The following is a 22,836-nucleotide window of genomic DNA, read 5'->3' on the forward strand; positions in this document are numbered from 1 at the left end:
AGTGTTTGAGTTTAGTTACTTCTTAGAGTTTTAAAATACACTTTTATGAGTAGTTGCTACTTACTTTTTAACAAACATCTTTACAAGTACTGTCTCATTTCTATTGACATTTGATTGGCTAAATAGTAGTTCATACACAAAAAACAAGTTACAAATCACCCTTAAATACGCAGAAATGGACAAAATGCTCCTGGCCGAACGACTACCCGGACTAAAATAGTTACGTACTAAATAGGGTACTGAGAAAAAACAAAGGTATAACACGGCGCGCATGAAGACAGAATGAGGCAAGAAATACACCAATCCCATCATGCAACAGCCGCGGTATTCTGTGGCCCCTCCCACTTCGCAGTTGAGTAAATACAACAAATGTTTTTTTTTGTTTTTTTCATGTCGAATGGCTGCATTTAACATGACTCCTTGAGATTACGTAAGTAGCTCTTTTTGGGGAGACAATTCACAACTTGTTGCGTTTTTAACAAAGGAAAAATCATTCTCAATTCCAGTCATTGTGTAAGACTCCAAAATAATGTTTGCGTTGTTGACATCACAACGCAACACTGCTTAACCATTACAAATGCGCGAGATGACTTTTTCCAGTGTCGAATGCACTTTTCAAATCGCAAAGGCTACATTAGGCGGGGACTCGGATTCATTTCGGTCGGTCGCTCGGTTTTGTTTTTTACCCGCATGTATATTTTCTTTCATTTTTCTGATGTTGCCGAAGTCATGGTGTTAAGTGGGCTAAAAACTCGAACTGAAGTAAATAAACTGTCTTTCATAATAATTCATGGTTCATTTGCCGTGATCTTAGCATAAGCCCAACCTAGGAGACCAAAATATTTATGTCGAATGAATCTGATATTGTTTATTGTAAAACAGATTAAAGTATAGATAAAAATGATATATTTTGGTGGTCATAGAAAAAAAAAGTGCATTTCTGAATTCAATTTTAGTGCGTACTTAATGTACAAGAAGGCTGCATCTTTACGTCTCCTAAATGGTGATTGAAATTGGACGTATTTGGAAATATCATCAGCTGTATCGGGATACTTTTGTTCACAAACTACAGTAGGGACGCTCGATACCACTTTTTCCAGACCGATACCAGTGCGAGTATTCACTCGAGTCCTCAACCGATAGCGAGTACCAATACCACTAGTACTTTTGATACACATCATTTCAACTAGCACAAGATGATTGTGAACAAACTAGTACCCGGCTGAATAATCGGAAAACATTGACACCTAATTAGTACTTTTAAAATGGGCCATCATTTTATAGTCAAATCAAATGTCGACATGTAATCACATTTAGATATGTTGGTTTTTTTTTTTGTCTCCTATTAAATCCTGCAGTATCACTGTATCGTGAGAGTTGGAAAAATATTGTCAAATGTTGCTAATCATCTCATCCGGTGAGGCAATGCGCACACACATAGACACACACACACACACACATGCGGGGAATTAGTAATGCGGTCAGGATGCCGGGTCACCTTGAGATGGTGATGAGGTGTCATTTGGGGGATGTCAGCACTTTTGTGGAGAGGTCGGAATGAGCTCATAAGAGACCTTTGAAAAGCATCTCAGACGCTACCCGGGTTCACACGCACAAAGACCACAATCAGTCCTCCAAAGAGAAAATGACAATCATTTAAGATAAGATAAGATAAGAATGCCTTTATTGATCCCACAGTGGGGACATTTCTTGGGAAGACTGTTTGTGACGATTGCGCTATAATATATGAAACAAAATGGCCGACATGGATCGGTCAACGATGCTTCGCTGTCGTTTGTCATTTCGGCGCTAAATTGAATCAAAATATTGGAGCAATCGGGTCATGAATCTCAATGAGATGAGAGAGAAATGCCGCAAAAGTGCTTCCGATGGAAAAATCGATAGCATGCGAGACTTGGGCGAATCTCAGGAGAGTCGTCTTTCCAAACGTCTGCAAACTGAACGTTTCGGGGGTGGCGGGCAAGAATATATTGCATGTGCCGGCAGTGGCCAAAACATGCTAATCTGTTTAATGTTGCGTTTGTGGAATGGAATAACAATTCGACAGTCATCAATCTCAAGGGGCCTCCATGTTGCGCGATATCAGCCGACACCCTCTGCTGGCGTCGGAAGTTCACGTCACAATTAACTCCGCAAAGGTTGCAAAAGTCCGAAAACAACTTTGCCGACTTTCTGCGTATGCTGCGCGCACAACTAGCACGTGTCAATGACGTGCTGGCTGCTTGGGGAAAATGTGGTCATTTTTCTCAACGATCGTTTTTATTTCAACTTGTGTAACATTTGGGAGATTTACGTTAGTCAATGCAACTATTTAGGCTCATTTAATTTCAAACCTGAGCAGCTTCGTTTTGTTTTTACATTGGTCTCATTTCAACCTTTTGGAGGATTTCAAGCGGAAGTCAACCCAACCGTATTTTTTTTCAAGAATGTGTTCCCAGCAGGCCCACTAGTTGAAACACGGCATCCTGATTCATTTTGCGTTTGTGGAATATAAATTAAGCAGCAAAATGCACTCGTTTTTAGCCATCTCTGGGGCGGCCATTTTGGCACTTCTGTCGACTGAAAATGACATCGCAACTGCTCACAACGACCAATCACAGCTGACCTGTTTTCTGAATCTGAGCCCTGATTGGTCGTTGTGAGCAGTTGTGATGTCATTTTCAGTCGACAGAAGACAAAATGGCCGCCCCCAGAGATGGCTAAAAACTGCTGGATTAACACTTATTGCGCAATATTGATCAGAATGCCGTGTTTCAACGAGTGGGCCTGCTGGGAACACATTCTTGAAAAAAAAACTGTTTGTGTTGACTTCTGCTTTAAGAAAGGCTTATATTCCGCTGTAAATTTTGGCAGATCTACGGTAATCTGATTTCAAACTGTGTAATTTTTGGGGGATTTACACGTGGTTTTTACAGTCAGCTCATTTCAACCTTTTGAAATGAAATAATCGTAACTTTTGGAGGAAATACGTTTGCTTTGTTTTCTTTTACTTGTGCCAATTTTTGGGAGCTTTACGGCAGTCCATTTTAACCTACACAACTTTGGGGGTTTTACAGTTGTCTTGTAATCATTCAACCTGTGTGTATGTTGTTGTTTTTTTGTTGCAGACATTTTAGAGCAATTACAGCTGCCACGCACCTTTTGGGGCTTTACGGTAGTCTTGTTCCGATGCCGCATTAACGAGTCAAAATAGCAGCGCCGCTGAAACAAAGGACTGTAAAAGTGCGGCTCTCGCAAACAATGACTCGGTGGCCCGCTTTTAAAAAGATGACATTGTTAAAGGTGAAAGTGGATCTCAATCGATAGCTCCCTACATTTTGAGACGTTTGAAGGCGAGCAGGCGAGCCAAGATGACGATGGCAGGTGTCACCTTCTTTAAGGTTTTAGCCGAGCTTTTTCAAGGAGCCCGGGAAAGAAAAAAAAAAAAAAAAAATGTCACATTTGCCTTCAATATTTGATGAGGGACTTTTGACACGCGAGCGCCGCCGGCAACTCATCTAAAACAGTTGCAGCGGGATCATCAAAGTCATCACAGACGCACACGGTCAAAATGACAAAGACGGAAGGAGCAGCGTCAACATGGTTCCCAATAAAAGCGGGAAGTGATGTTCAAGCGGGGGGGGGGGGGGGGGGGGGTTTGGTGCTGGGGGCTGAGTAACGTCATTACCGCTTGTTTGATAGGCAAAAATGTTTCACGCTAAAAACCGCTGGGTTGTTTTCTGACCCACTCGCTGGTTAGCTGTGGATTGTGAGTAGATAGCGTTACTTGGGTTCATTATTTTGACCCAGCAGATTGGACTGAAAGTTGGGCTGATGGGCAGAAGCCGGCCACCATTTTGGACGGGCATTTTGTGTTGAAGTTGAAGAAACCTGAATGTAACATTCTTAGGAAAGGTGGTGGTGGCTGGATGGCTCAGGCGGTAAGACCGCCGACCTTGGGACATGACGTTTTTCAAACCCAAGTGAGGGTGAACGGTAACGTCGTTTGTGCCATGAGCAGATTCCCAGGATGTTGTGTCAGAAAGGGCAAAACGTAGCATGCGAGTGACAAGCTGTGGCAAAGTTGCTTCTTCTTCTCCTTTGAAAATGTTGCTAATAAACTAGCATTATTTTTAACCACAGCTATACTGATAACCTGGTAGCTCATTTCGTGGTAGCTTTAACTCATCAGTATGGGTCGTTTTTACCCCTTGTTGCGTCAAAAAGTTGGACCCATGCACTCTAAAAACAGTTGGGTTAAAAATAACACCATTTTGGGTCAAAAATGGACCGATACACAAATTGGGGCGATTTGACCCACTTTCTTGGATTGTTTTGTACAAAACGACCCGTTTTTTAAAGAAATTTGGTTCAAGTTGACCCAAGTTGTGGATCGGTCCATTTTTGACCCAAAATGGTATTAACTGTTTTTCGAGTGCAGCGTGCTGGGTCTGAATAACTCGGCATTAGCTTGGTCCTTTTTGAAGCCAGCGCTGGGTTAGCTATTTCACCCAGTTTGGATTATTATTCATCCAGCCATTTTAAGAGTGTAAATGGGAATGGGGAGTTGTATCTGTTTTATGGTTTTATAAAGTAAACATGTTACAAATGTTTGTTTTTTTTACTTCAAAATCATTATTATTTGGATTAAAAAAAAAAGGTAAATGAGGCGCACTTGCAAGAAATTCCAGCCTCACATCACCACCAAAGTCTGGGCTAGGTGATATGTCCTTGAAAAAAAACTCCAATTTTTTTTCTCGCAAAAATCCCAAGGATTTGAATAGATTTTTTTTTTTTCCCCGATTTGTTTACAGAAAATGAAAATGACACGATTCCAAACAAGTTTTGCCTTTCCCCCTTCTGAGATTAGCTTGTATTTCTTCTGACAGCAAACAAGCCATGTCACAATGTTTTGCCGGCATTTGCTCGCATCAACTGCTACATTTTTACATGATAAAAGAACGTGCGAGTGCAGTGTGTTCTTTTCACACGCACAAACAACGCACACACACACGCGCACCCCTACAATAACAACAACGAGGCTTGGCCACAGAGGTGCTTTGGATTTTCCAGCACATTTCTCTTCACTTACTAGGAGGACATTGTGTGCCATTTAGACAACACCCACAATGACACTCAACTGCGAAGCACGCCTGGTTGCTGCATGCTCAGGGATTCGCAGTACATGCCGAAGCAGGAAGACACTTTTTAATGAAGTCCTTGAAGGAAGGGCGGGAAGGAATGAAGGCAGGACAGTATGAAAGGAAGGAAGGAAGGATGGCGGTAGGAAAGAAGGGAGGGATGGGCGGGAGTGATGAGGGGAAGGAGAGAGGAGTGAAGGAATAATGAAAAAAGGAGGGGAGGGACGGAGGAGAGAAGGATCGAGGAAGGAAGAGGGAGGGACGATGGATGGAAAGTTGGGAAGGAAGGATGAAGGAACAAATGACGTGATGAAAAGAAGGGAGCATTGCATAAAGGAAGGATGCCACGGTGTTATGAGAAAAAAAAACAAGGAATTGAGGACGGCGTACTCGTAAGGTTGCAGGGGAGGAGAGGAAGGAAGGCTGAATGAAGTATGGAAGGAAGAACGAATGAGAGAAGGAAACAAGGAAAGAAGGACTACAAAAGGTAAGGGAGGGAGAATGGCGGGGAGGATGGAATGAAAGAAAAGATGGAGGTATGAAAGAAAGGAAGGACAGAAGGAAGGGAGGAAGGAAGGAAGGAAGGTAGGCAGTAAAGAAGGAAGGAAGTGCAAAGGGATGCATTAATGGAAAGGAGAAAAGAAAGAAAGAAAGAAAGAAAGGTGGGAGGGAGCAAGGTTGCATTTAAGGATTGGAGGATGAGAGGACGCAAAGGATGAAGGATACAGAAAGGAACGAAAGAAGGAAGGCAAGAGGGATGTATGGAAGGAAAGGAGGGTAGAACGCTTTGAAACACGCCTACTTTGAATTGACAGGACACAATGGTGTCCACTAATAAATCTGTGGACAGTAAATGTCATCGAAATGAAAACAGTGCAAAGGCCCGGCCTACATATACAAAAATTAAAGAAATAAATACAAAACGAGAGGAGGAAAAAAGAAAGTCCAAAGCGCTCTTTACTGTACATGTGATGCGTGCGCTCCCTTGAGTCTCCTTCGGAGCAAAGCATCAAACTTTCACAACGCACGGCGTGCCGGCGTCGAGGCATTTTGCGGCCAATGTGATGTTCTTTCCTTTTTGCGGGGCAAGCCGCAAGTTGGGGGCTGGCCTGGGCCGCCCAACACGTCGCCTCATTCATATTTCATCGCTGATGAATATGAAGAAGAAGGACAAGCGGCCAGAAAGGACACGGCGGCTTTCAGCGTGCCCGCGCGCGTTTTTTTTTCGAGGGCGTTTGGTCGAGGTGAGCGAGGGGCCGGCATGAGACGAAAGCGTCTGAAAATAAAAGGAGGGATGGTGCGGCGCCAGATTGGGAGGTCTATTGACTGTTTAGCGGATGATCTCGGCGACCTTGGAGACGGCGGCGCCGACGGGCCCGCCGCGTACGATTGATGGGCTGCGTCGCCTTTGAGCAGCATCGCACTGCGCCTAAGACGATATTGCAAGAGGGGGTCTGGGGGGGGGGGGGGGGGGGGGGGGGCAATAAAGACATTCACAGTCGGCTAGGACGGGTTCAAATATGACCGCCATGATAAAGACAAAGAAAAGTTGCAGGTTGAACATCAGATTAGCGTAAAAAAAAAAAAAAAAAAAAAAAATCTAAAGCAGACACAACTAGCGCGTGTCAATGACGTGCTGGTTTGAACGCAAGATTGGGAAAATGCGGTCATTTTTCTCAACGATCGTTTTTATTTCAACTTGTGTAACGTTTGGGAGATTTGCGTTAGTCACTGCAACTATTTCGGCTCATTTAATTTCGACCTGAGCAGCTTTCGTTGTGTTTTTACGTTGGTCTCATTTCAACGTTTTTGAGGATTTCAAGCGGAAGTCAACCCAACCGTATTTTTTTAAAGAATATGTTCCCAGCAGGTCCACTAGTTTAAACATGGCATTCTGATTCATTTTGCGTTTGTGGAATATAAGTTAAGCAGCAAAATGCACTCGTTTTTAGCCATCTCCGGGGGCGGCCATTTTGGCACTTTTGTCGACTGAAAATGACATCGCAACTGCTCACAACGACCAATCGCGGCTGACCTGTTTTCTGAATCTGAGCCGGGATTGATCGTTGTGAGCAGTTGTGATGTCATTTTCAGGCGACAGAAGTGACAAAATGGCCGCCCCCAGAGATGGCTAAAAACGGGTGGATTAACACTTATTCCACAAATGCAATATTCATCAGAATGCCGTGTTTCAACGAGTGGGCCTGCTGGGAACACACTCTTGAAAAAATATGTTTGGCTTGACTTCCGCTTTAAATACCGATATGCTACCGAGTCCAATTTTGGTTGAGGCTTCCTGAGACTTTTTTGAGACTTTTGATAGACTTTCCTACCGAATGTCATGTTGCTTGTTCAAACTAGCTTCCCATGCTTGATTTTTTTTTTTTTCCAGAAATTGAGACATCCAATTTTGGGCGTCTTCAACTCAAAACGGCGGCCATTTTCTGCATTTTCTGATACGGCTTCTCGGGAAAAGCGCCTTCGGGGGTTGATTTTTCAAGTGCGGTAGAGCTCAGGCCCTTGTGATAACTCAAGGCAGCGCACTGCGCTGTATGCAGCGGGTAGGACGAGCGTGCTTTGACCTCATGGGCGTCCGCCGTCACTTTAGCAGATGAAAGCAGCCAGCAGTGTCTCATCAGAAATCCGATTAGACTTCATTTTTCATCCACATTGGCTGTCAACTTTAGCCGCGGGCGAAGGAGAAGGTTGATGATTTGTATGCTACATGCTAGGCTAGCAGTTGGATCAACATGTGCCTGCTTTAAAAAAAAAAAAAAAGAATTATTTGGCTGGAGGCTTGAAATGTTCACTGACCAGATGTGGCGTATGACAGAAGCACAGCAACCTGTCACCGTTAGGAGAACACCTGAGGTGATTCGCATGATGGATGATGCCGCAATATTTGTTTTTTCATCTCTAATGACTCTTCAGATGAAAAATTCAGTTCAGGGCCAAGGCTCGGATGCCTAAATTGAAACCCTAACCCTAAAGGGTGTTTTCCGACCCATATATTCCAATTTTTTTTGCCTAAGCTCAAACTGACCACCCGATTTAGGTACCGAAATGATCAGCGCCACCGCTTGAATGCTTCGGGGTCCCGTTTCAATATTCCAAACCCAATCCTTCCACGTGAAAAGGTCGGGAAGGTCGACACAAGAGCGACTCGGAATACCCGGCGATACTCGGCGACTCCGTGCCCGGGTACGGCGCTTCATTCCTGGGTCAGAAAGCGGGAAGGTGATCCAAAACCCGGGACCTGCAGGATTTGAAATCCTGGAATATTGGAATCCAATTGCAAATATTCTGAACATGGCGCGGGGACACCACTAAAACTGTTTGAATCTCTAAGGATTTAAACCCTCACCTTGACTCTGAACCCTAACCTTAATATTGAATCCCTAAATTGAAACACTATCCTTGTCTCCTAATTGGGAGCCATTACTCTTGTTGGAAATCCTAACCAGGACTTGAAACTCTCATTTGAAAGCCTGAACCCAATCTTGAAACCTCCCTTTGAAAACCAAACTAACCCTTGTTTTCAACATAAATCCTGGATGAAACTTTAATCCTGTCTCGAAACCCTACTTAGCAACCCCGATCCTTGTTTCAAACCCAAATCCGGCCTTGAAATAAATACATGGTAAATGCACTGCACGTATATGGCACTTGGACATGGTCACGAGGCTTGAGGATCGAGCCCGCAACCTTTGTGGTGGGGGACGACCACCATCCGGCGCCCCGCAACATTCTCGAACACATCAGATGGAAGCCAAAGCCCACCTTGAAAACCTCACTTGGCGCAAAACTCGTCAGTTGATCTTGTCAGTATCCGGTAGCGACTTCATGTATAACACGAGCGGGGCTGTCACTTCTCATTCCGCTGAGGCTCCCCGCCCCAGGCCCCGCCCCTCCCCTCGCCTGTAAACATCTTTAAATATGGAAAGCAAATGATCAGGAAAGACACGGGCGCGCTTGCGAGACGCTGCGCGGCCCTGGAAGCTTCTCTTTAAACGGCTATCGATCCTCTCCTGTGTTTGTGCCGCTTCCCACTCACCTGTAAGTCACTCCGTCAAAGGTCCGTTAGCGCACAGGCGCGCACGTCTTTATCGATTGTGCCGTGGAGTTTTATGCGTGTTATTTATCCACTTGAGATTACCGTTGTCGTGATTTGAACAACACAACAAGGTGGAGGTGTGGTGGGGGATTATTAGCGGCGGTCGCGCGATCATCCGTCTTGTAGGCGGCCACAAATCTGCTAGCCGCTAATAGCGTTCGGGGAGCGCAGTTGTAAAGCAGACAAGAGGTGGCGAAAGGCGGCACTCGGCCTCTGTACTTAAGCGCAAGCGAGTACAAATACAACAAGCGCTACCTCGATTTAGAAGACGCCACATGGACAATTTTGGGACTCTGTTTGAAGACAAAATGCTTGGTTCTTTTAGAGCAAGGGAGGGGCGACTCGTGTCAGACTCCAAAGGGTGTCCCGTGGTTCTGTTTTGCTCACGCTCAGAAAAAGAATTAAAGAATTATTATTATTATTTTTTTTTTTTAAATCAGTGAAAAACTGTTTCATGCTATGACTCCACGAGTGAGTGCTACCTCGTTCTCAGTCTTGGCACATGTTTTCGGAAATTTTCTTCGAATATGTATCACATATTTAGAAGTACATCTCTCAATTTACTTGGTCTTTCAGTAAAAGTACACCAAAAAGTAGAGCGCGCTGAAATGTACTGTACTTAAATCATTCACTGCCAGACATTTTCAGACCCTCTAACGTTCGAAAAAATTGGAAAAAAATGTAAATAAATTCCTGGGATTGAATGGCTGGACTGTGAAAAGACAAGTCAATTCGTCAATGGCAGTGAATGAGTTAAAGTAGAAAATCATTTTTACTGTCAATACAAGAAAAAAAAACATTTTGAGAAGTTGACCCTATGAAAACAAAATCCCCAAAATAGCTTCCCTCTTTTAGATTCTGAGGAGAAAAGGAGAAAAAAAAACGTTGGACATGCTGTCAAAACGACGTACTCGTGTAGATTTGACCAAAATTTGCAAATAAGATTGTAGATTGCAATCCATCCATCGCTAGCTACCTACCGTCTGTTATGGCTGCAACGAATTATTATTTTAATAAACGATTATTGTGTCGATTACTTTTAATCAATGCATCGGATCTTTTTTTTTTAAAGATAGATTTTTTTTTTAATTTCCGTCCCTGTATTCCAAAACTTTCAAAAATCGAAAGTTCAAATTGACAGTGCAGAAAATGCACAACCATGAACTAATTACAATTCTGTAATTCAAGAGAAAACACATTTGGCACAAATCAATCTTGGAATGGTTAACATTAGGGATAGACCGATTATCGGCCGGGCCAATTATCGGCACCGATAGTTGACTTTTTGACGGCATCTTTTTTAAAACTCTGCTGGCCGATAAGAAATCAATTTAAAACTGTGGAAATCAAAACAAAGATACAAAGTTTTTCTGTCATTTTGAAATTTTCATTTACTGTAGAAAACTACATGGAGCTATTGTTGAAGTTTTCATTTATCCTTTTTAAGACATGCTGACATCCCTGGGTGCTCCCTGAACTTTTTGGTAGAATTTTACGACAAAGATGTATATTGGCAAATCATTAATGATAATAATTAAAAAAAAACAACATTATGCAAACTTGAAACGTTGTTCGATAAACATGCTTAAAGACAAAGTTAAGTGTACATTTTTCTTTAGATTTTTATGCCAATATTTCCCTTTTTACCGAAAATGAATATCGGCGCCAAATATCGGTTATCCGCATCCTCGACTACTAATAATCGGTATCGCAATCAGCCCTTTAACAAAAGCATATTGGTCTATCTCTAGTTATCATCAAACAATTCCCGAAAATAAGGCCTCGTATTGGGAGTATCTTGCTTCTCCAAATCTGTCGCGTCATATTTGTTCACTTTTCCCCATGTCGTTGGTGTTCCTGTTTTTTTTCCACCTTAAAACTCCCCAAGATACTCAAGTGAAGTACAGATATCCGTAATAGAAAAATCTACTTAAGTACTGTAATGAAGTATTTGTTCTTCTTCCCGAGCTGCCACTGACAGGAGAGGACCTTAAGTTGAAGCCAGAGCCTGCGGCGGCGGCGGTGGCGGCGGCCGCGGCGGCGGCGGTCACGTGACCGGCTCCAAGCCAATGGGGAGCGGACGTCGTCCCCGCTGAGCGCCGGACAGACTGTCAAGCGCGTTTGTTGACACGGCCGCCAGAGATTGTTCAAATTGAGACGGCTCCACTTCACCCTCGGGACAGCGTTTGATTTCTTTTTTTATTTACCTTCCGTGTCGAAGCGCAGCCGGCGATTTGATTGGCCGATGAAAAGCTGCAGCTTGTCTGGCACTTAACGCCACTTCTGACCGATGTCCTCATACGGCAGGACATCGCGGAAATACAGATAGCCTGCAAAACATTCTCGTGTGTGAAGAATTAAGTTGACTGACGTGTCATCAAATGGAAATAGAGGGTTAGGGTTGCAAATTAGGGTCCTCCAGCCAGGGTTAGGGTCGCACAATTTTGGTTTTAACACAGGGCTGTTTTTTTTTTTTTCAAATGTTGTCAAATAGGGCTCTAAGTCAAAGTTAAGGCTGCACGTTAGGGTTTCAAGGCACGGTTCATGTTTCAAAAGGTGGATTTTAAGACAGGCTTATGATTGTATAGTAGGGTTTCAAGCCGGGGTTATGGTTGCACAAGAGGGATATGGTTTCAAATTGGCGTTTCAAGCGGGGCTAAAGGCAGTGGGTTAAGGTTTCAAGCCAGGGTTATGGTTTCAAACTAGCGTTAGGGTTTCAAGCTAGGGGCAGGGATGCCAAGTTAGTGCTCCACGTTAGGATTAGTGTTGCAAAGTAGGGTTTCAATTAGGCTCACACGATCAGGATTTTGGAGCCCGTCACCGATCAGCGAGTTTAAAAAAAACTGAAAAAAATGATAAGCGATCACCGATGCGATCAAAAGATGGAAGAATCGATCCATTCTATTTAAACAACTTGTGTATTTACTGTACACTCCACCTTGGCCGTCAAATGGAAATGGAAGGTTCGGGTTACAAATGAGGGTTTTCAAGACAGGGTTAAGGTTTCACAATGTTGGTTTTAGGACAGGGCTGTTGTTTCAAACAAGGGTTAGGTTTGCAAAACTGGCCTTCGAGCCAAAGTTAAGGCTGCAAGTTAGGGTGTCAAGTCAGGGTTAATGTTTCAAAAGGGGGATTTTACTCGACTTTTAAAATGGACACATGGGCCAGGTCAGTTATAGACATAAAATAAAAATACTAAATAAAATATATACATATATATATATATATATATATATATATATATATATGTGTGAATATAGTTGAGTGTTGTGGTACAGTATTAATAAATTCTTGTTTTGAAATTGTATGATTTGTTATTATTGTTAATGTTTTATATCAAGCAGCTGCAGCCGTATAAATAAAGATGAGTTGAGCGGGGATTCATGACTCATTTACTTCGTGAAATATTTTGTAAAATGTTAAAACTGAATGTTAAACTATTTTAGGTCATGTTTTATTCATCAGTTTCAGTAATATTTGTCATTGTGTTATTGACAATAGATAAATGAGTACAAACTAAATAACAAATAATTAAATACATGTCAATATCTACAGTTATGTTTATTACCCAAATCATTCATTCCCGTTTATTTTTTATTTTATATCAGTTTTTATAGTTAGTGTTCCAAAGACACTTTAGTTAGTTAGTTGGTTCACTTGCTCTTTGTCTTTCACAACCTTTTCAACCACTATTAGTTTGCGAGTCAGTCCCTTTTAGTAGTTAGCATTGAAACTCACTTTTACTCCCCTGCTATGATGCGCTAGTAGTTGGCGAATAAGTTCCACCTTTTGTCCGCTTACGTCTGGACCTTGGAGTTCATTTGATTTTGGTTATTCATTCATTTATTTAATTATTTTTCCATTTATGGTCTCTGTTATGTTTTGCCGAGGGGCAACTAATGGCACCACTCTGAGCTACGAGGGGGAGGCAAAAAAAAACAAAAAAAAAAAGCTAACACCTTCGCTGCTACATGCTGCGCTAATCAAGTGAAATCAAGCTCTTGGAAAAAAAAATGTAGCAGGTGAAATCGACTGAGGGGGAGAATGTTCGGGGGCGATGGGGGGGGGGCGCGGTTTCCTACATGGAAAACATCTTTGACGTTAGCGCCAAGCACATCGCCGACTTCCTCCACAATGGTCGCCGCGTATCAATATTGAGTTTGTCTTTGCTTTCGAAATGGATGACAGATGGCTTAAATCTACACTAAGCCTTGGTGTTAATATTGATGCGTGTCCCTGAGCGTGCGCGCGTGCGTGCGTGTGTGTGAGTGCGACATTGAAGGTGTTTGTCGCAGTGCCGATGAGCCGCGAGAGAATTAGCATCCTGGCGGCTAAACGCTCGGGTCTCCGGGCCCTCGTCAGTCGGTCTGGTTTCCAGATGCCGGCGACAGATGTTTACATTTGCCGGGGAATCTTCCGTTTACCGGCCGAGGCGACGATTACGCGTCGACACCAAGAAGGAGAAGACGCTCCGGCGACATCGCCGCCTCTGAGATCATCAAGGGAAGTGGGTTGATCGGGAGGACAGCTGGTACGGCCCTCGCACACATTTGGCCTGACGGGCTGTTTTTGACACACACGCTGCTTCGCAGGAGGAACTTTCAAATTGGGGTTTCAAAGTCAAGAGTTTCTGCTGCAAGCGTGGATTAGGGTTTCAAAGCGGGGTTTCAACACAGGCTCAAGGTTACAATCAAGCGTTCGGGTTTCAAGCCAAAGTGAAGGATTAGCATGAGGTGAAGGGTGAGCGTTTCCATCCATAATTAGGGTTTCAAATGAGGGTTTTGGAGTAGGGTTTCAAGCCTGGTTTGGGGTTTCAAATAAGGCTTTTCAAGTCAGCTTTGGCGTTTGAAAGTATTTGAATTTCAAAGCAAGGTACGGCATGTAATCCTTGACGCAACGCTAACGTGTATCGAAAAGGTGACATAAAGGGGGAATCTCCCAGAAGCTTGACGCCACATTCGGAAGCGTTTCTCCTTGCCGGGGGCGGAGGGGAGGGGGGGGATGCCCAGCTTGCGTCCGGAATCCAGAACCTCCCGAACATCCCGTCGGGCCCGGCGGTCCGGAATGATGTGACGCCGCGGCGTCCTTTCCCCCGGAACCAGTCGGCGGGCACAAGCCGAGCCGCAGATGTTCCGGGAGTGGCGGAATGTGAGGGGGGGGGCGGCGGCTTTAATTGACTTTCAAGTCGCTCATCCGCTCCTTCCTTTCATTCGTTCGGCGGCCAGCTGACGGCCGGCGGCCTCGCCGGAGGCCGACCGGCTGCGCACGCTAACGCTCTGAGTGGAAATAAACACTCGGACGGAGAAAACGTGTCACCTTCAACGAGAAGGAGACCGGAGCTCGCATCTGGCAAGGCGGCAAGCTTCCAGGACCTCAAAGCCTGCATTTGATTTGCTCTTTGTTTTTTTTGTTGTTGTTTTTTTTTCGGTGCTTCCAGGATCTCAAAGCCTGCTTTTGTTTATAAGGAGATTTTTTCTTTTGTACGCAGAAATGACAGAACAATACAATCACCAAACTCGGGGTTTTAAAGTAAGGTTTCAAGTCAGGGTTAGGGTTTCATGGCATGTTTTTACACAAGGCCTAGGGTTTCAAATGAGGGTTTCTAGCTAGGGTCAAGGTTTCAAGGCAGGGTTAAGGCTTCAAGTCAGGGTTTTAAACAAGGCGTTCAGTTTTAAATTAGCATTCAAGCTAGGGCTTCAAGTCAGGATTAGGGTTCCTAACAAATAGTAAGAATATCAGACTACAGTAAAAAGCTTTGCTTAGGGTTTCAAATTAGGGTTTCGAGGCAAGGTTTTAGGGTTTCAAGGCAGTGCTTTAAATTGGCTTAGGGTTTCAAAATACAGTTTCAAGATAGGGTCGGGGTTTCAACTCTAGGTTTGGGCGTTTCCCCTCGGCGGCCGAATAGAGATCCAGTACTAATTTAGTTAGTTAGTTAGTTAGTTAGTTAGTTAGTTAGTTAGTTAGTTCGTTAGTTCGTTAGTTAGTAGTTGGTTGGTTAGTTAGGCTGGTAGGTCCCCACGAGTTTGATTGTTTACATTTTGATCAAAGTTAACACACTTTGACTTTAGTTGGGTTTGTTGGTTCACTGGTCAGTCAGTTAGTGGTTTTAGTTTGGATTATTTTGCTAGAAATGGATACATACTGTAGTTAATCAGTCAGACAATGAGTTAGTTGTCCGCATGTTGGCTTGGTTGTGTTTTGAACACAGTTTGCACCCTCCCAAGCTAGTCGGCTCGCTTGCGTTCGGATCGCCGCACGTTATCTACGGTAGTTAGAGATGAATGAGTCTGATGCTTCGTTGGCCAGTTGGTATTCCACTTAACAGATCTGTCAGTCAGTCAGTCAGCACTTTTAGCTTTGATCATTTTGTGCTATTTTGTTGGAGACCAAGACTGAGTTTGTTTTTAGTTGGTTGGGTCGTTAGTTAAAGCCAGTCAATGAGTTGAAGATCAAAATAGAGAGTTGCTTCAGGAGTTCACTGCGCCATTTTCTTCGTTTCTTTGATTATACTTTCACCATTGTTCGCTGGTTGTTTGGTTAGTTAGTTCTCCATGTTGGATTGGCTGTGTTTTAATGAAAGGAAATACGTTAGTATGGTAGTTGGGTTGGTTATGTTTTTGATCACCACATGTTATCTAGTTAGCGATAAGTGAGTTTGTTAGTTCACTGGTTGGTTGGGCAGTCGGTATTCCATGTAAGAAATCAGTCGGTCCGTCAGTAGTTTTAGCTTTGATAATCTTGTGCTATTTTGTTAGATATCAAGACAGATTGTTTTTGGTGGGTTGGGTCATTAGTTAAATTCAGTCAATTAGTTGAGGATCGAAAGAGAGCGTTGGTTCATATGTCAGTTCACTGCTTCATTTGTTTCTTTGGTTATACTTTCCACATTGTTGGTTGTTTTTGGGGGGGTTAGTTAGTTGGTTAGTTAGCTGGTTAGTTAGCTGTTAGTTCTCCATGTTGGATTGGTTACGTTTCATTACAGGTAATGCATTAAGACGTTAGTTGGGTTGGTTATGTTTTTGATCGCCGCTTGTTATCAAGTTAGCGCTTTTGACCGCCGGTCGCTGATTAGTCGGGTGGTGATCTGCAAATGGGAGAGGGTTCAACTGTTGAAATGGTGTGCATCGCCATCAAGTGCTTGAGGAAACATTGCAGCCCACAGAGCGCAGACGGCAAACGTGACCAGGTTTTATGTGTCGGAAAATCCCAAGTGGGTCATCTTTTTATAACTGAGCACAATAATAAGACGGAGCGAGCGGTGCAAGAGAGAGAGAGAGCGAGCGAGCGAGCGAGCGAGAGTTGAACGTAGCGGATTACGTGGGTTATAAACTGAGGCGAGGGCAGAGGCGCCCGCAGACGCCGCCGAATGCCGCACCTGCTCGAAGGCGCGGGGACCGTCGCCGCTGCGGCTTTGGCGGCCGCGCTCAGACGAGCGGCTCATCCGGATGCGGGGCGACGCGTCGGCTCCACGCGACCGGCACCAAACGCGGCACTCGCGTCGCTGACTACGCCTGCTTTTTGGCGCTTACTTACTTGACAGCAAATCGACACAGTTTCAACGATCACCCTGAAATTCGATGGACGCGCAGCAAAAAGTCCCCGCGACTAATGGGCCAAATCAAACAGGAAGTTGGGCATTCTGATTTGAGGCGGCCATTTTGGGGGGCAAATTCCATGAAAAAGCTGACTGGAAAATGACAACAAAAATGGCCCCCGCCGACACCGGTTTTAATAACGGCCTTGAATTTCGGCGGGTGTTTCTTTCACGGTAGGATGCGCCAAAGGTTCTCAAAGACCCATGAATACATTTGAATAGGAAGTCGGAAGTTTTGATTTGAAGCAGGCATTTTGGGGGCAAAAAATTAGCCCCTGTCACCAGATTGAACGGCTGACAAGAAATTGTCTGTCACAATAGCACGCGCCAAAAAGTCTCAAGGAACCACGACGGAAATGGAATGGAAAGTCGGCCATTTTGATTCAAATCAAATCGTCCCTGCCCGGAGTGGAGTGTCACCAGTCAATGTGAAACCGGGCGAACATGTCCATCAGAGTGGAACAGATCTCCAGGACCATGGCCTAAAACTGAACCGGAAGTTGGACAGTTTGGTTTGAAGCAACCTTTAGGGGGGCAATTTTTATGGAAAAGAGGATTTAATAGCTGGAGGGGGGGAAAAAAAAGTCCCAGACAGCAGTTTTGCCGACGGTTACACGGTGGTAGAGAAATGAGCCGCCATGTGTATTCCAATGGAGATGTTTCGAACATATAGTTTTTCATTCGTATAAGTTAGCTTGGTTACGTCTTTGATTGTCGGGACCCTTTTGCGTGGCCTGCTTTATGCCGCCCTTTGTATGGCCAACGGGCACCTAGGTGACCAATAACCCAAAGCGAGGGGAAAGGTACAGCAGCGGTGACATCGCCCACATTTACACACATACCGAGTGCACTGGCTGCAGCTTTTTGCAAAAGGTGTTGTTGTTGTTGTTGTTGTTTTTTTTTGTCATGCTGCCATTCAAGAACACACACACAGCGTCATTCACTCTTTTCCTGGCCATTACTCATATATTTCCCTTTCGTGCAAGTGTTTATTGGCATTTACATATTAAGTCTAATGAGTTAAATTAAAGGAAAACAACATGACTTTTTCACTCTAAAAACAGTTGGGTTAAAAATAACACAATTTGGGGTCAAAAATGGGCCGATCCACTACATGGGTCAATTTGACCCAACTTTCTGGGTTATTTTGCAGAATATTTGTACAAAACAACTCAAGAAGGTGAGTCAAATAGACCCGATTTGTGGATCAGTCCATTTTTGACCCCAAATTGTGCTATTTTAAAACCAACTGTTTTGAGGGTGTACTTTAATGGCATATATATGAAAAAAGATGTCTTCTCCTCTTTAGTCAATGAAAGAGTGAGTGCATTGCACTCGCACACACACTATTTAGCATGAAGATGAGCCTGAGCTGAAATTATACGCCTGATGCAGAATTAGGAGGCTGCATGACTTCCATACATGCGCGCGCGCGCGTGTGTGTGTGTGTGTCTATAAAACGTGACTCTATTCAAAGCGTAATTTGAGAATGCATTTGCATGGCCTCTCATCAGCATCATCACGAGCATCATCATGTGAGACACGAGCCGGCGATGCAACAGCGCCGCCAAGCGGCGGGCGGCGGCCACGCACGCGCGCGCGTCAACAACAGGCTGCGGCGGCCTCGCGCGCGCAGCGATCGCTCGTCTTGTCTTACCTTGGCTGTCACAAGGCGCGTTTTGCGCCTTCGTCTCGCGGCTCCGCGAGCGTGCGCGCCACCGCCGCCGTCGCCGCCGCCGCCGCCGCCGCCGCCGCCGCCGCTTCCCTGACCCACGCGTCGCCGTCGTCGCGGCCGGCCATCGCGCCTCTTCTCCGGCTCCTCATCCTCCTCCTTCCTCCTCCTCCTGGTGCCAAAGTGTTTCAACTTGATCTGCCAACCATACACATTATTAGTGTGTGATTAGTGCGGTTGTCACTGTTGTTGTTGTGTTGGTGGTGCGCGTGCACCGCATGCGGCGACTTGTTGAATCCTGCCAGGCGTGGACGCGCGCGCGCAGCAGCGTGACTCATTAGCATATTTAACGGCATGCGCGCGCGGCAGAATCGGAGTTGAATTAGAAAAGTGCGCGTAAGGAAAAAAAAAAAAGGGAGGTGCGGAAAATGACGCCTGCTCTCGCTCCGGTCCACGCAGCAGGTTGTGTGCTCCAGTTGCCATCCGCCCCCGTCCCCAAAGCCCAAAATGTGCCCCTGCGCAACCAGACTGCCGTGTAAAAAGCGAGAATCCCTGATCAAACCCACGGCACTCACCCCATTCCCGTGACACATCTCTCCAGGCGGCCGGGTGGAGATGACATTGCAGCCTGTTACTCCATTCGGGTGCCCTCCAAGGGGTGAGTCTCCCCCCTCCACCCCCGTGAAATTAATCCATCAATTGCGCCTCCATCCGAGGGAAAGAAGTGTGTGTCGGGTGGCACGCACGCACCAGGAGCACCTCCACCCAGAAATAAGAGTCACACACTCGGATTAATCCACCTGTCGGGTCCGTGAAGACCCCCGCCGACCACGAGCACCTTCCCGGAGCTCGGGAGCCGATTGCCTCCTGCTCCTGACGGAGTCAAATGTCCACTTGTCCACTCCACGCGTGGGGAGGCGGCGGACGGAGTGCATGCGGTGGAAGGATCCGCCGATATTTTTTTGGGGGGGGATCTCCAGGCAGCTCCGCGCGCGTTCCGCAGTGTGAGAGCCCGTGGACAGCCTCCTCCTCCTCCTCCTCTTCCTCCTCCTCTTCCTCTGTCCTCCTCCGCGTGGATTCTTGGAGACTCAAGAGCGTGTGAACGTGGTGGGGAGATTCCGTCACATCCACACACACACACACACAAACACGCATGTATTGATACGAATATATAATCCTTCTGAAAAGTCGCGCGGGCAAAAATGAAAAAAAAAAAATTGTAAAAAAAAAAAACGCGCACCCAAGTTGCTAGTTGGCGAGCCGAGATGCGCACTGAAATGTTCCCCGCTTCGAGTCCCCGTTCGCCCGCAGCCCGCCCGCCCACGCACCGCTGGCTGCAGGCACTTCCACAGCAGCGGACTAGTTAATTAAACATAGGGACACCGGGGCCTGAATGAGAGCAGGATGGTGGAGCGGGGAGGGGGAGGGGGAGGGGGTGAGAGGGAGGGGCGAGGGGCGAGTTGGGGGGCAGGGTGCACACAGCGGGTGACTTCATCCTCCATTTATAAATTATCATCAAATGTCTATTTAGCAAGTGCATGATGGGAAAATGGCATGCGCAACAATTCCGCCGGGAGAATCCGACTTGCGCGCTTGTCAAAAAACGTCATCCGCGTCTGTGGCTTTTTTTCCCCCCCCTGCGCTGCCTTTCACGCCGTCTCGACAAGCCGGAATTTTTCCACCTTTCTCCCCCGCTGTTTTGCACAAACGGCACCGGAATGTAGGGCGATGAGGAAAATGTATGCCATCGGAGTGTCGCAGCCGTAACGCAGGTGGTGATTACGATTTTCAGTAGAATCAAATTACGATAGCCGATTAATCGGCCGATTCGCTTTAAAAAAAAAACACTTTAATAAAATAACTTATTTTTGGGGTCCCTTAATGCTTAAACCAGTGAAGATATGAATTACAGTCAGAACCTTGGACTTTTACAACACTTTACCTTGACGTCAGAGAAGAAAAAAAAAAACGGCCACAAAATTGCAAATTTTTGAATGCTCAAACGTAATTATCTTTCTATTTTGTTGTAATACGTTAATGTGTTAAAAAAAAAAAAAAAAAAAAAGAATATTTTTTGCTGATTGAAAAAGAGCTCATAGCCAATTAAATCGGCCGGCCGATCAATAATTAATAATGTATTAAGATGTGTGCGTGTGTGTCTGTGTGTGTTTTGTGAGTGGAAGGAGTGTGTGCCATTGTGTGGTTTGGAATGTGTGTGTGCTTAACGCGTGTGTGTGCGTGCGCTTAGCGTGTTTGGATGCCATGTGCGTGTGCCCGTGCAGGCGTCTATTTGCACGCGTGGGTCGTTTGTGTGACGGAGTGTGGGGTACGCTTGTGCGCGCACGCGCACGTGTAATGGTGGCGCGTGGGGTTCGTACGTGTGGAGTGCGCGTGCACGCGTGTGGCGCTATCACACGACTGCAATGGCATCGGTCCGCTCAGACTGAACATTTTGATACGCGCTCAGCCACGCGCGCGCGCGCGCGCGCGCCCGCACGCCCGCACGCACAAACGAGCCCGATGATGTGTCATGTTCTCCGTCAGTGGCTTTGCTCGTTAAAGCGGGCGAGATGAGGGGAACCGGAGAGGCTTGTGAGCCGCGCAGCCTCAATTAGACGTAATTAGCCCATCAAAACTGCTGCTGGAGGGGGGGTGTATGCGCGCGGAAGGGGGTCCTCAGGGAGCCCCCGCCCCTCCCCCCTCCCCTCTGGAGAGTCGCCTTGTCGTCCCGCTGCAGACAGATGGCGTGCGCGGGGGTCACGTCGGCGGGCCCGCAACGCCAGCTCGCAGGAAAGCAGTCGAGCGGGCTGCGGGGCTCATTACCGGGGAGCACAGTCGTCCTCTTCCTCATCTTCCTCTTCCTCTTCGCATCCCGAGGATAACACTCGCCACCTGTTGAGGTCCTCTCTCCTCCTCCGACAAGAACGAGCCCGCCAGGCTGCGAATGCTTGCGTAACGTCAACATGAAAGAGGGAAGAGTGAGGGTTTCTTTTGAGGGAAAAAGACATTCCAGGAGCTTTCCGGATTTATTAAAAAAAAGCTGTGTGTGTGTTTACTTTTCTTTTTTCTTTTTTTTTTTTTAATTGTTGTCAAAACGAGCCTGCGGCGCAGATGCGACGCGAGGTCCATTAAGAGCCGTTTGCGAGCCCCGGTGGAGCAATTGCAAAGCTGCTCTTCAACATTCTTTACGTCGGGCCGCGAAACCAACGTTGCTTGAAAAGCTCTCCTGCTAGAGAGACTTCGAGTGACCTTCAGAGCCCGCACTGACGACAAACGCCTCGTCGGCCAAACAGAAAGCAGAAGGGAGTCGCTTGGGGAAAAGGCAGACAAGAAAAGAGAGGATAATACTTGTGGGAGGAATCCTTGAAAGTTCAAACGATAAACAAGGTCACGTTGTCAAAGCGCAAGACCTCCGCCAAGGCCAAACAAGGACGCCAAGTGGACCAAAACACAAAGTCGGGTTGTAAAATGAATAACGGCTGTCGTTCCGCCGCCTTTTCGCCTTGATTCAAGTCGACTGGCTTCCCAAAAAGCGACACTTTGTCAGACGCAATGTGAGCAACCCTTCCAAAAGAAGATGCTGACTGTCAAACTAAACATAAAACAAAGACAATTACTTGCTAGCTTAGCTTTTTGGTTTAATGCTAGCATCAGCCAAAGTAAAACAACACCCACACATATACAAACGCAAACCAAGACACACTTGCACACTAAAACACACACACGTCTGAAGTATGCTGCCCGCCTTTGCTAATAGCACCAACAAGTGATTATGGAAAGTGTGAAGAGGGGGGGTGAGAGAAAAAAAAAAAAAAAAAAAAAAAAGCCATTATGGCGGCGCAATACGGCGTGGATAGTATGCTAACAATCGACTAGTTTTCCTTTTGTTGTGTAATTAGCCAAGACAAAAGGCTGGCGCCGCTAACGACGCTTGGCTAACGTAGCGGCGGAAATGAAAAGAGTCTCCCGGATGAAATCAAAGGCGGCGATATGAAAGCGCCAGGCAGCCAGTGCACCAACTGATAAATATGAATGTACATAAATAGATTAGAGAGGAGAGAAAACCATTACACAAGGCCTCTGACAAAAAAAAAAAAAAAAAAAATGATGTGGGCAATTTCTGGTTACCATGGTAACTACTTTATCAGTGTCACCACTTTTGCGAAGGCAGCAGAGCATCCCAGTTCCGGGCTAGCGTCCCACTCGTAGACGAGCGCACCAGGGGAAGCTAAAGGGCGAAAACAAAAGCCCACCCGGACGAGGCTCCAAATGATAGCGAGATACGTTTCCATGACAACAAGAAGCGACGGTGCAA

The 22,836-nt window shown here is 45.7% G+C and overlaps 1 protein-coding gene across 1 annotated transcript in view; it reads right to left on the reverse strand.

Annotated features, from left to right (window-relative positions):
* grin2ab (glutamate receptor, ionotropic, N-methyl D-aspartate 2A, b) overlaps positions 1 to 19,863 on the reverse strand; it is a 114,712-nt gene extending 94,849 nt beyond the window's left edge. The window contains exons 1-2 of the mRNA XM_086033418.1: positions 19,097 to 19,863; positions 18,507 to 18,719 (exon numbers count right to left, since the gene is read on the reverse strand). Coding sequence (XP_085889544.1) covers positions 18,507 to 18,719; positions 19,097 to 19,114 — 231 coding nt within the window. The 5' untranslated portion in view covers positions 19,115 to 19,863. The remainder of the gene's footprint in view (positions 1 to 18,506; positions 18,720 to 19,096) is intronic.
* Positions 19,864 to 22,836: the final 2,973 nt, after the last annotated feature.

Source organism: Filicampus tigris, chromosome 6 (genome assembly GCF_054856515.1).
Source record: "Filicampus tigris isolate MCC_2025a chromosome 6, RoL_Ftig_1.0, whole genome shotgun sequence".
Lineage (NCBI taxonomy): Eukaryota > Metazoa > Chordata > Actinopteri > Syngnathiformes > Syngnathidae > Filicampus > Filicampus tigris.